Raw genomic sequence first — 13,241 nt, forward strand, 5'->3', positions numbered from 1 at the left:
GTACTTAATTGTTTTTCTTAGTTTTAAAAAATACTTTTTAAAGCAAATAGTTTATTTGAAAATTTAATAGTAGGAAATTGTAGGGATTTCTCCTGCCTTCCTCCCCTGCAAAAGAAGTGTGAATTTTCCGCAGCTAAACAATTTGAAAGCAGAGGAAAACTTGTTCCTTGTTAACTGCGTGAGATATCAGAATCTCTCTCTTCTACCAGAGAAAACCATATGCCTATAAGACCTCATTTGGAACATGCACCTAGAAATATGTGTTTAGAGTTTGTCAAAATGCCTCAATATTACTAGCTAAAATTATATAGAGATTATACTTGTCACCAACTTCATTAGAACTTCAAGGATCGGGTGTTGCTGTATTGTCTTGCTGTATCATAGTGATCTTTATTATGTCTACTGGAGCACTAGGCTCTGGGATTTTGTTGCAGAATCACAGTTTTAAAGATTGCCACATTGGTAGCAGCAGAGTGCCACACGTGTGGCAAATTACTCAATTGCCAGGTGAGATATAAGGAGAAAATAATTTTTATCTAAAGCATAAATGTTTCAAAATCGGAACAAGGTTTCAGAACAATGAGCATTATGTTTATTTTTAAAAGTGAGGAACTTTCTTAACCGCTCCAGCATCTAAACTAGCTTAGCACATTTAGTTAGCCTGTACAATTTATAACAGGTTCAGTAATTCCTGGTGAATTGTTGGAGGGAGGCCTTTTGTGCTGCTATTGTTAAAGGCAGTTAATGAAGGTAACAATATCAGCTATGCTGAACAATCAATTCCTTCTCTTGCCAAATACAAAAATAATTTCTCCCTTTCCTGTTTACCTGCCTTCCTGTTTTCTGTGATAGTACATGTGGAGGAGGGAGAGAGATTAAGGTACTTCCGTTTTTATAAATGTCTGTTGGTTAACATTTCAGCAGCAGACCTGAGTATTTCTAGGTTCAGGCTACTCTTGCATTGTATAGTCTTTGATGACACTCAGTAAAATGCTATGTAAACAATACGAGAAATATTGAAAGCATGGTATTTCACTAGATTTATAGCTGTTTTTCCTTGTGAGCACTATATTAAAATCTCAACAAATGATGGGACTAGGAGTAAGGAGCTTAAAGTGAGTAACGTCTTCCTTTCAGTCTTCATCTCTAATTTTAACAGGAACTTGTATAGGCTCCTGGCATAATAGCTTCGTGTCATAATGAATTCTAGGCTCATATATATAAATTCAAATTGTTTGTTTTCAAGTAATGTTCAGAAGTTAGCTTCTCATGTCTGCTTTCTTAAGTGGTTCTAAAATACACCTTTCTTCACTAAATAGCATTGATTTTTATGTTGAACTGTCTATCAAAACACAAATTAGTAAACAAATAGCTTGTATATTAAACCAACTTAGTTATTATATTATGATGATTATATATGCAGGGTCTTCAGAATCGTTATTTCTTACTGCAGTTTTTAAAGAACCATGCAACTGTCATTTGTCAGCTTAGTGAAGCTCGGTAGAATCAAGAAGAGGGATGTGGATAATGTAATGCACCATTTTTTCTGTACTGTATAATAAACACTTGAGCTGTGAGAAGGGGAGTGTTTTTCCTGGGATACAGTTGGCACTGTTAATCTTTCTTTCAAAATGCTGACAGCTAGTGAGTTACAGAGTGAGTTGGTATCTTTTGAAAAGAAAACAACTAACAGCAGTGTGGGTAAAATTGTTTGCTGTGGGAAGAAGTGAGGAGGAGGATAAATCAGTATTATTAACTCAAACCATTCAAAATCCTCAGGACTGAGAACTGATATGTTAAGAAGGAGGAAGTGTGTATGTTTTTTTTGAATTTTAAGGTTGTAAAGTTCATGTTTTTTCTACTGGCAATCATGACAGCTAGAAACATACTGGGAAAAATAAAAGAAAACCAACAGTCAGACTTTCTCGAGTGCTTCCATATCTGTGACTTTAAAAATAAGCATTAAACATTGTGAAAATAAAAATGTGAGTACTGGAAATGGGACTAATGACTTGCTCCCATACCACACACTGAATTCCACAGCTGCCACCCAAATAGTCTCTGTTCTTCTCACCACACTGCAGTTTCAGCTCTTTTTTTCTTTTTTTTTTTTTTCTCAGCTCATGTTCTCTCTTGGGTAAAAGAGTCAGAAGGAATGAGAAAGAAGTAATTTAACTCTGTGAGAAAGACTTTGAAACTGAGTTGACGAGACTTGCTTAATTCCATGTGTCAGAATCTTAGGTAAGGAGGGGAGTACAGAGGATTGGAAAAGATGGATCTGCGAGGTAGGACTCAAATTCAGCAGTGCTTTTCAAGGCATCTGAAGTACAAGTCCAGCAGGACTTCACTCGTGGTTGTTTTTGGAGCTTACTTGTGTGGAGTAACAAAAAAGTCCTCTGTGGCTGCCAGATGCTGTGGAAGCTGTCAGAATTGTTCCTGTAGAGCCTCTATCTTGTAGGGTGATCTTTGCATGCTTCTATTTCTACTCAGCTTTGTAGTCTGGTGTTTTGCCCATCTCCAAAAATCTTTGAACAAGGTACTGTTCCTCTTCCCCAGATCAGTATCTTTTCAGATAAGCTATGTAAAGGATGATGTTCTCAGGCTGTGGTTAATGTTACAAGCCATGAGGAGGCTATGCTTTTAGAATAGGGAGATTGTCTAAATAGGGCAGAAGCTTCTGTCAGTAGGTCAGGCACTGCCTGAGCTTAGGTATCCTTTTGGGGCCCTTCCGGCATCTGTATATATAATCTTTCATCAGCATACGGTTAAGAGTCTGTTTTCAATCTGAAGGGCACAAACACAGGGTGTGATACTAAAATTTGCATGGAAGAGAACTTGTGCCTGTTGTACAGAAGAGTCTCTTTATACTTCAGTTTAGCCTAGTCTTTTTAATTAGAAAACATTTGGTAAGCATCTGACATCACTGGATGTGGCAATTGTGTCTGCTAAGCAAAAAATAATTACACTGGGTCACAAGAAAGGTTCATCCAGCCTAGTATCAATAGGTGCAAATCAGATGGCTAGAGAACAACAAAAACAGAGCAAGGCTATATGATACTTCCTATGTAAACTTGCCAAACCCCTAGCTCTTTCCAGGTTGGAGACTTCCTCAGCCAGATGGGGTTCTCTGTGTATGAAACAAAACTCAATGGACGACTTCTCCACGAAATCATAGTCTCCCCTGTAGAAGTTAGTATGGAGCTATATACCCCATATAAACTTCTAAAATACTCAATATCCATAGACAAGGAGTTGCCATAGCAACCAACCAATGCACAAGTAATTTCTCTTGCTTCTTTTGAATTCGGCCTTTACTGTCTTTATTTGATACCCTCTTATTCTCGAAATGAAAAGTTGGGAAATATTTAATCACTAGTCATTCATTTCACACTAACTTCCTAGACCTTTATCATATAGTCTTCAAGTTCCCTCTTTTCCAGGCTGAAGAGACCTTGCTTATACTTAAGAGTCCTCGCTTGCTTAGTCATTTCTGATACAGAGCTATTCCATACCATTACATGTCCGTATTGCTTTGCTGAGAACTTTTTACAGTCCTGTGTCCTGCATCTTTATTGAGATGAGGGGACCCAAATGAGGCTGTTAAGATGTGGCTAGATCATGGATTTGCACACTTGCATAAGTTTGTTTCCCAGTGATTCTAAATATCTGACTTGCTGTTTTGACCTCCTGTGAGCAATACAACCCCAAGAGGAATCTGTCACTAACCCCAAAACCTCTCTCCAAGTGGTTATGGCTGGTTCAAAGGTTGTAATTTTGTATGTAAAAGTGTGACTGTTCTGTTTTGTTCTACGCACATCATTTCATGTTTGTCTGCATTTAAATTTCATGTTATTTTATTACCAGATGACTACAAATCCTTCTTCTGCTTTTCAGTCAGCCTTTATCTTTGATACTTTGAATATCTTAGTGTCATCAACAGGATGTTGTATCACTGTTGTCACCCACTTTTCCATGTTGTTTATAGTACATGTTGAACACAACAGGTCCCATCACGGAAACCTATGGAACTTCTCTGGTCATATTCTGCCATTGCAGGAAACCATAATTTACTGTTTTCCATCCTCTAAACATTTATCTATACCAGAACATTCTCCCTTACTTAATTTCACTAAAATTTTGTTGAGTGACGTTGTCAAAAGTTTCTGGAAAGACATATAGGTTGTATCAGATGGGTCTCCTTCATGTCTCTTGATCCGTTCAAAGAACTTAAGAATTGTGTGTCAGGATTTAGGAATCTTAAAGTTGATTGCATTTATTCAACTGCCCATAAATTTTATTGTTCTTTTTTATGGTTTCTTCAAATTTGTCTGGTACAGACACGAGACTTGAATCTCACTTTGATCCTTCTCTAACAAATAGATTTCATTTTTGTTACCCTGTCCTTAGACGTCAAGCCAGTTTTGAATGAGAGGTTGCACTTCACTGTCAGTAATTAAGCTATTTAATTAATGAGTTCTTTTAGAACTCTTGGGTGATTTTTTGTTCCTGGTGATTTGCTACTGTTTGTTTTGTCAGCTTGTTCTCTAAAATTGCTTGTGATCACTTAAGTTTTTGACAGATCCTCTGATGAGTCTTCCTCAGAGAAGACTACAGCATTGAAATCTCCCTAGTTTCTTTCATAGTGGGCATGAATCAATGCAAGGAACTCATTTAGCTTCTCTGCGGTGACAATTTCTTCTGTTTTATTCTGATCATCAGTTAATTGTACAGATTCTGGCAAATGTCCTGGTCCTGATATATATGAAAAGATTTGTTATTATTTTTGTATCTCTTGCGTCAGCCAGTAAATTGCACTAATTTACAATTATAATGTGTGCTGCTTTACCTGTTTGATTTAACAATCAGTTTGTCACAATTTACTCAATTGAATGAAGAATAGACTGAAGTTGCTTTGTCATCCTCTCTAAGGAGTTGTCTGCATTTATTGGGTTCAGTGTGCCTGGAGCTGCCCTACTTTCTTCCCAAATGCATCTACCAAGTAGCAGGTCCCAAATTAGTTTTGTGAGCAAGCAGACTTCTGTTTGTGAGTTTTTCTTGTCTCCCTCTGAGAAGAAGACTCACAGTTAGGGCTGTTGAAAGTCCTTTTTTGCTCTTTGGATTGCTGCAGTGGGGAAGACTGTCACAGATGGGGCCTGTAAATGCAGAGAATTTTTCTGCTTTGTTTTTGGCATTTTTTATTAGGCAAAGCATTATCTGCGTGCACTGACTGGCCTTCCTGGATGTTTTTTTTGGTTGGCTTATGGACAATTTTGTGATGAGCTCCCGGGAACCCAGTATCTGTTTCAGTCAGTCAGTCACATAAAGTATGTCACCTAATAGCCTACCACAACCACAGGCTCTTAACAAGGGTCCAGTGCTGCAGCTACGTTTAGTTCCAATTTGCACGTTTGCCTCTGAGATGCTCTGTGAGTATTATTGAACTCCGCTCAGTGGCATCATTGTCTTATGAGATACTGAAGATTTATTTTTGATTTATTCTTAATTATTTCTATTTTTTAGAGATGGATAGTGGTGCTGTGTCATTTTGTGTGTGTGTGTGTGTGTGTGTGTGTGTGTGTGTGTGTGTACATAGCTTTGCCTCTAAAGAAATGGTCATCAGTGCTGACATAAGTAGTTTTTTGTGCTTCTGTTACTCACTTTTCCTCTCTGTGCCACCCCTCGTTTGGGCTGAGGACAGCTGTTTGTGTGATTGCATGATGCAACAGGTCATAGAACTGACCCAGCTTCCAATAACCCTAAAAACGGAGGGGGGAAAAAAGCAGTCCTTTGCTGGGTTATGACCTGCATCACTTCCCAGTCTAATTTGTTGAACAGCCACACAAATAGTTTCTCACTCACAAATACTGAGGAAACAACATGGGGCAGGAACCAAACTGTGAATGGAAAGTAGTGAGTGCTGGTTGTGCCACCGCTTCTGCTGAAATGCTCGGGAAGCTAACCCTGTGAAGAACTTGTCTAGATAACGTGGTTCTTTTCTCTTTATCTTATCAGCATAATAGTGTCCTGGATAATTAACAAGGCCATGAAAGGGATATAGTAATCAACCATTGAAAAAACAACTGACATTGCTTACTTGCAAGAATAGTAAGGTCTGGCTCGTATGATTTCTCATATGATTTCTCCTGTGTTTTCTGCATATTCATAACTGATCATTCATTCTCTCCTGAATTAACGTGTTTTTTTTGCAAGAATGAAATATCCATTTTTAGGCTAAATATTGTGACAACTATTAAAGAATTTTCCTGCTAATAAATCTGAATAACCACATAAGGTCACCCTTTCCCTACAGTGTGATTTCTGATAGTAGGCTGAACTGATGGTTTATTTGCATCTTCCTAGTGTTCTGGTTGTGTTGTATAAGCATTTTTTTTTCTTTTTGGTCTGAAAGAAAATGAAAAAGTGGTAATTAAAGTGCAAAATATGTGTTTTGAATGGTAAGGAATGTAGAGCTCAAGGTTAGTAGTCAGCCAGTCTTCACTGGCATATATCATATAGAAGCATGTTGTTTTGGTGTACCAGAGGGTACAAAAGAGTAGTAATAATGCTCTTATTAATAATAAGAGTATAAGTAATTATCAGATAGGTAAACATTAGAATATTGCATTATAAGATGGTATTACTGCTTAGTGCGATGGACACTGTCACTAAAATATTTTGCCATATTTTGGTATTCATATTCTACAAAAGATGCTCAAAGCTTTCAAGCTTTGAAAAGAACTACAAAAATGATTATTTCAAGAACAAAACAAAACAAAACCCACAACACCCCATGATTAAACAAATCAATTTATCAGCGACAAAGATCAGATCATTAGCAAGCTGACTGTTGGTAGAATTGCAAAGAAAGACATTTCTGTTCGTAGACTGTCCTTCAAATCTAGAGAAAAAGATAGTAAGAAGTAGTGGCTGAAGCTGTACAAATTCAAACTAGTAATAAGAAGTAAGGTTGTAACCAGGTAGATCACTAATCATTAGAGCAATACTATGGGGGATATAGTTTTGAACTTTTCAGTTTGTGCTTTCTGAAATGTTTTTCAGTAGAGAGTATATACTGCTTTTCATCAAATGTTGTTTGCTTGACAAAGTGCTTGCTTTTCTTTGTTACCTTTCCCAGATCTCCAGGTGTCTACAAATAAACCTAAGGGCATGACTTCATCATTACTAACATTCATTAAGTGAACCCTATCCTGAAAAGTTTACGTAAACAGATTCTGGGCTGTAGAAACTATTGGGTAGGGTCCTGTGGCATGTGAAACAGAGAAATATGTATTTCTGGGCAAGCAGCTCTGGGTGTCCCTCTTTGAGCAGGGGGGAGACCAGGTGACCTCCAGAGGTCCCTTCCAACTTTAGCCGTTCTGTGACATATAACTACATTCTTCTAGTTTGTCTTTAGACTATCAGACCCTGCAAAGAAAGCCTCAGTTTTTCTGTCCAAGGATACCTAATAAAGCAGAAAGACAAATTTATAAATTAGATTTGAATGAGCCCTAGACGCAGCTTATACTGCTTGGCAGGTGGCAGAATTTTGCCTACCACTACTGATTGTGTGTAACATGAAAAAGCACATCTCATTTACAGCTGAAGGTTGAATAGGGAGCCAGCTGCTGGCATCTTGTTTTTTTGTTTAATACTACCCTTCCCCTTCTGATGGGTCCAGACAGACTAACAACAGGTATTTGGCCACTGTGTGCAAACTCTGGAATGGACCTCCCTCCTTTGTTTGTCTTGTTTTAATTGGGAATTACTGACCTAATTGGCTGTCCTTTCTTACTGATAAGTAAACCTGTACTGTTTGTAGCTCTGTCCATCATGATTTACATGGAAAGACAGATACGTTTTAATTGCTAAGATCAACTGCTGTCAAGTTCTGTGACTCAGCGAGTACATTGAGTACCTTTGCTACTAGCACAGTTCAAGGAATAGATTTTTAGAGTTAGAGAATCAAAGAAATCTTTTATACCAGTAATAAAATGTACGTGGCTCCAGTTGTCTGAAAATTAAGAGTTAGATGTTGATGAGGTATGTGATGCATTTACCCCTTTAAATATGAAAATATTGAAGGTTCTTGACAGATTGGAAATAAAGAAAAACATAATGTCTCCTTCTGGAGCTTTTCTTGACATGTTTCTTCAAAGTTATTTTTACAGGTGAAACTGTGGTTTCATGTATACTCTTCCCATTAGGTTTGAGTGCACTCTGGACAGTGTGTTTCACGTGAATGCCTCTGTATAAAAAGATGATATAACCAAACATAATTCCTATCTGTGATCTAATTTAAATCTAAATCTAATCTAAAAAAACCTACATATTATATAAATGAAACTAATAAATGACTAGTGTATAATTTTTCTGTAGATGTCCAAGAGGGTCTGAAACTCCATATACAGTTAATACTCCAAACATTTGGAGAAGCATAGTAATCCCATTTACTATACTGATTTTTTTTCTACCACGTATAGAAAGGCCCATGGGCCTTGTACAGGTTCAGTCTTGCTAGCAGTTTCAAAACACCATCCATCTTTGCATGTATTTCTTTACACAGCAATTCCAAGCTGGTGTTTGTTACTCTTGCAGTGCTTACAGCAAGAGTATTTGAGAAGAAAAAAAAAAAAAAAAGAAAAAAAAAAAAACAAACAGCCCAAAATAATCTGAACTTTAGAGCATTATATGACATGCTTTCTCTTTGACTCTGCTAGCTGAATTATCACCGGAAGATAAGGAAACTTTGGTAATATGCTATTAAAACCGGATGTGCTTGGCTTAGAAAGAAGTTGTATTTTAGAAGTTTGTTTTGCTGGCTTGGAGGTGGAAAGCACAGCTGAGATCACACTTCTCAAAATATCAGTTGATTGCTGTACTGTACCTGTTTGTCTCTCTGCTGATTGGGTAGAGCAGTTGCTGGGCTGATACTGGTTTGACCAAAATTAGCAAGTCAATATAAACGAGTCAAACGAGCCTGCCTGCTTTTTTCAGTTCTTCCTTCTGATTCATCAGTTGTTTGTTTCAAATTCTTACAGCCTTTGTGAATTGGGGATTGTGCCAGCAAAGGTGAAAGCTCTTAGTGGTTAGTCAGTGAGAATGTTCAGAAAAAAATTTTTTGTCTTGATGACATTTAGATGTTAGCAAAAATATGATGCCTCGTTTAAACAAACAAAAAAAAAAGGTGGAAAAGGGTCCTACAGAGCAATTGTATTAAATATATAGAGGAGAGAACCTGTTCCTCCCTTAGGAGACGGCCTGCTTCTCAAATACAGGGATAGCATTCATCTTCTTGACCTTAAGTGGATGTTAGTGCCAATGTCTTGTGGCAAAGACTTAGACCTGAAACTTAGTTATGAGGATATATATGAAAAAAGGATTCACTGTTTACATGTCTTTTTTCCTTCGGTATCACTAAGTATGCTACAAGTTGGATGGTGTCTGGTTAACTTACATTATCAATACCATGGAGGATTAGAATATCTGACTATAACTATTGCTGTTGAACAAAAACACCAATATGCTGTGTTAATGTACAAGCAAGTACAGCATTTAGCATTAGGTAAAAATTCATCTAGCAGCTAAGAGTAGATGAACTTTTTGAAAATTAGTAGGTTTAGCTGCAAGAGACAAAATAATATATTTTAATTAGTTTGCACTTGGATTAGTTCTGACTTTCAGGATGTTTTTTCTTCTCCCATACAGGTGAATAAGAAAAAGGTGGTGGCGGTGGTGAATGCCGTTGAATTAAGATCCAACAGGCTTGCCAAAAAATAGCTGAGCTCAATATCCCACTGAAGGGCAGGGATAGGAAGTGCTTTAAGAGAGCAATTTGGTTAAATCATGAGATCTTGAGATACTATATAAAAACAGAAAGTAGGTCTCATTTAGCAATGATAAGAATAAGAGGGTTGAAGGAAAATTTAAAATCAAAATCAGGAAATAAATCGCAAAATGAGAGGCAACTAGAAGTGTACATAAAAAGAAACAGAAAAACTTTCTATAGTTAATTGCAAGAAGACAATAAGGAAGCAATTGCTGCAGTGTTTGGAAGATAAGATGAGAACTACTGACGTGACACTGAATAGTGAAATGTGGAAATGCCTTTTTTTGTTTCTTTTTTTGAAAGGGCTAAGTATGCTCAAATGATTAATCTCTATTCCAGTCTGAGTTTATTTAAGTGGTATATAGTATATTTAAGTGTCTTCAAATCAGCTAGGCCTGATGAAATTTACCCTGTGGTGCTTACAGAGGTCAGAAAGGGGTGATGTCTCCGGAATTCTTGAGAAGTTCTGTAGGATGGCAAGGTTGTAGGGCACCTCTCTGGAAAAGGAGAAGGAGGGGGAACTGGGGAACAATAGATGAGTCAAATTTCTGGTAAAAATCTTGAACAAATAATTCAGCAATCTATAAGCAATCACAGTTAACAAGGAAATGACCCGGATTTAACAGTAACAAAGCAAGGTGAAGTAGTTTAACCTCTACAATGGGTAACAGGCCAAAGAAGAAGAGAAGGTGGCAGTCTTTGGCCATACAACTGACGTTTGCTTACTTGTAAGTTTAGTAAGGTCTGGCTCATATGATTATTCTGGCATATAAAGTGATATTTTAAGATGTTTTAAAATTAGTATGGGGTTGATAAAAATAGATTACCTATACTAAGCATATACCATTAGTAATTAGTAGCCCCAGTGCTGTACTAGATCTGTCAGATGTTTTTAATTTCTTCTGTAAACTGGGTTATGAAAAAGAGTAGCATATGAAATTATTTCTAGTTGCTATATTTGGCATTATTTCAGTTATTCTGGGCCTGCTATTAACCAATTTGTGAAACAGAAAAAGTATTATCTTCTTTATAAGTAGTTAATAACTCCTGATTTTTTCAAGTAATATGGTTTACTTGTTTTATTGCAGGATTTGGTTATCCGTATCATCTTCATTCTTGGTAATTTAACAGCAGAGAATAACCAGGCCCGTGAGCAACTTTTTAAAGAAAAAGGAAGTCTTAACACCTTGATATCATTATTTCAAACCTACCATGAACTTGACTTGAATGCGGAGAAATGGTGCCATATAAGAGGAAGGGAAGAAGAAAAACAAACAAAACATCCTTCAGAAGCAGAAAATGTTCTGATAAAACTGATAAGAGTGCTGGCCAATCTCTCCATTCACCCCAGTGTAGGAGCAGCTTTGGCAGCTGCCCATCGTGTTGTAGAATTACTTGTTACAGTACTAGGTAATAACATCTATGTTGTGTGTGTTTCCTGTGTTCAGTCTGTAAGGAGAGTTTAGGGTTTTTCTACGTGAGCTTTTTATCTAAATCAAGCCACACTTAAATCAATTCTGTTGCTAAAATAACAAAGTCAATTTGCTGGTGTTCATAAATTGTATTATGTAAAATGCTGTTTTTGACACTGGGAGCATTGAGTTTTCAGTGTCTGTGGAAAGAGGTTGTAGGAGTGTTTAATTCAGTGGTAAGATTTGCAGGCTTGATCATTAAGGATAAGCAAACTGGATTTTTATTTTAAGTACGTCTCACTGTGAGAGTACATATATAAAAGGACTCATTGTTTTATTTTATTTAAGGTTCACAGCTTTATGACTGTTCTTGGATTGAATATTCTTCTTTTTTCCTATTCTCATGGCTTTTAGTATTCTCCAAAAACATCTTTTTGTTTTCATCCTTTTTGGATTTCCAACTTTAATCTCTTTCAAGGGAAGGTAGAGTCCCTTCACCTCTAAACCGAGTTTTAGGACTGCGTTTTCTTTACCACTTAACAGTCCCTTTGGAAATCTAAACATAGGCGAGGGTGAGGCAGACCATTCTCTCAGTAACAGAGTTTAGCAGTGATGAGATAAATTTCAAAGAACTCAGTATATATGTGTGGGTGACATTAAATATTACATAAAGACAATCAGCCTGTTTATGTGCTACTTTACCAGTCTTACCCACCAGCCATGCAGGATTTAACAAAGGCAGACTCACAAGTTCATCCATTCTTTCTTAAGCCCTGTGGGAGCTTTTAGGGTTGGAACTATCTTAATCCTTGTGTAAGCACTCAAAGCTTCTCTCTGACCCACTCCCCTTTTGCTGAGCACCATATTAGTTTACAAGAAAATTTTATTTCCTTTACCCTTGGTTTCTGAGGGCAGAAACTTCAGAAAAATCAATACATGCAATTTTCAACCTTGCTAGTAGAAGAGGAAATTTTATATTGGTAATGTTGTCAGGAACTCTAAGAGAGAGAATGTTTCGGATATTGTTAAAGAACGCTATTTTGTCAATGTCTCATAGTAGCTGACATCTCAGTGCAATAGTCTTCAGTATTTCTCTGTGTCAGCAGTCTGATAACTATCATACAGGCCTGTTTCTGCATGCAAATTCTCCTCAGTCCCATCTTAAAACAGTAAATAGGATCTGTAAAATCTTTTAACTAGATTTTACACAATGTTATGTTAGTCACAATGATTTCTGTTGATGAAGAGTCGGAAAGCATGATCTTGTATTGCCATTTTGCATCAGCTGTTCCTGCTAGCCTCTGCCATTTTAATGAAAAAATGAAATAGTTTTTGCTAATAGTCTCAATGTTAACTATGACTCAGTTTGCTTCTGAGCTGTAATATACTTTTAAGTTATTCATGTGTGTGTATATACATATGTTTTTTTTCATATCAGAATATAAGTCAATTGACGTCTGTGAGGAGTTGGTCATCAATGCTGCAACAACAATCAACAATTTATCCTTCTACAAAGTGAAGGGTTCTGCTGTTCAAGACAAGAAGCTACACATTGCTGAAAGTAAGGACTTTTAAACTAGTACCTTCTGAAAGTGGAAGTTATGCATGCTAGATTTTGATACCACAGAAAATCAAGACACTGATAGTGTGTTCTGTGGCATTATGTTGCAGGAATATAAAGGTCATAGGGCTAAATTACTTCCATAGTGATTTCTGACTCTTCTGGAACATAATTATATGTCTTCTGTGAAAATACTTAGGTTGTTGACAAAACCCCTCTTTCACCCCAAATGAATTTGCCGTGTTGTTTTCTATTTAGCAGTTTTTGCTAGACTTGTTCAAAATTCATATGCCTGCACCAAAATAATCACGTTGCTTTTTACTTCTAATCAGAGTATGGTAAGAAGTTTTTTTTCTTGTTACCTCCTAGACCTGCAAAATTTTGTGTCTGCAATTGTTTTGTGTCTCGATTATAAATCTGTTGCCATTTTTGTGAGTTGTGT

General features: G+C 36.8%; 1 protein-coding gene across 11 annotated transcripts in view; it reads left to right on the plus strand.

The window, feature by feature from the left end:
* Positions 1-13,241, plus strand: part of ARMC2 (armadillo repeat containing 2) — a 67,221-nt gene that overhangs the window by 43,681 nt on the left and 10,299 nt on the right. For all 11 annotated transcript variants that reach the window (XR_005818218.1, XR_005818217.1, XM_040551611.1 and 8 more), the window contains 2 exons: positions 10,915-11,236; positions 12,677-12,799. Coding sequence is in view for 9 of the 11 variants with exons in the window: in XM_040551611.1 (XP_040407545.1) it covers positions 10,915-11,236; positions 12,677-12,799 (445 nt within the window). In the remaining 2 variants the exon portion in view is untranslated. The remainder of the gene's footprint in view (positions 1-10,914; positions 11,237-12,676; positions 12,800-13,241) is intronic.

The sequence above is a fragment of the Cygnus olor genome, chromosome 3 (assembly GCF_009769625.2).
Source record: "Cygnus olor isolate bCygOlo1 chromosome 3, bCygOlo1.pri.v2, whole genome shotgun sequence".
NCBI lineage: Eukaryota > Metazoa > Chordata > Aves > Anseriformes > Anatidae > Cygnus > Cygnus olor.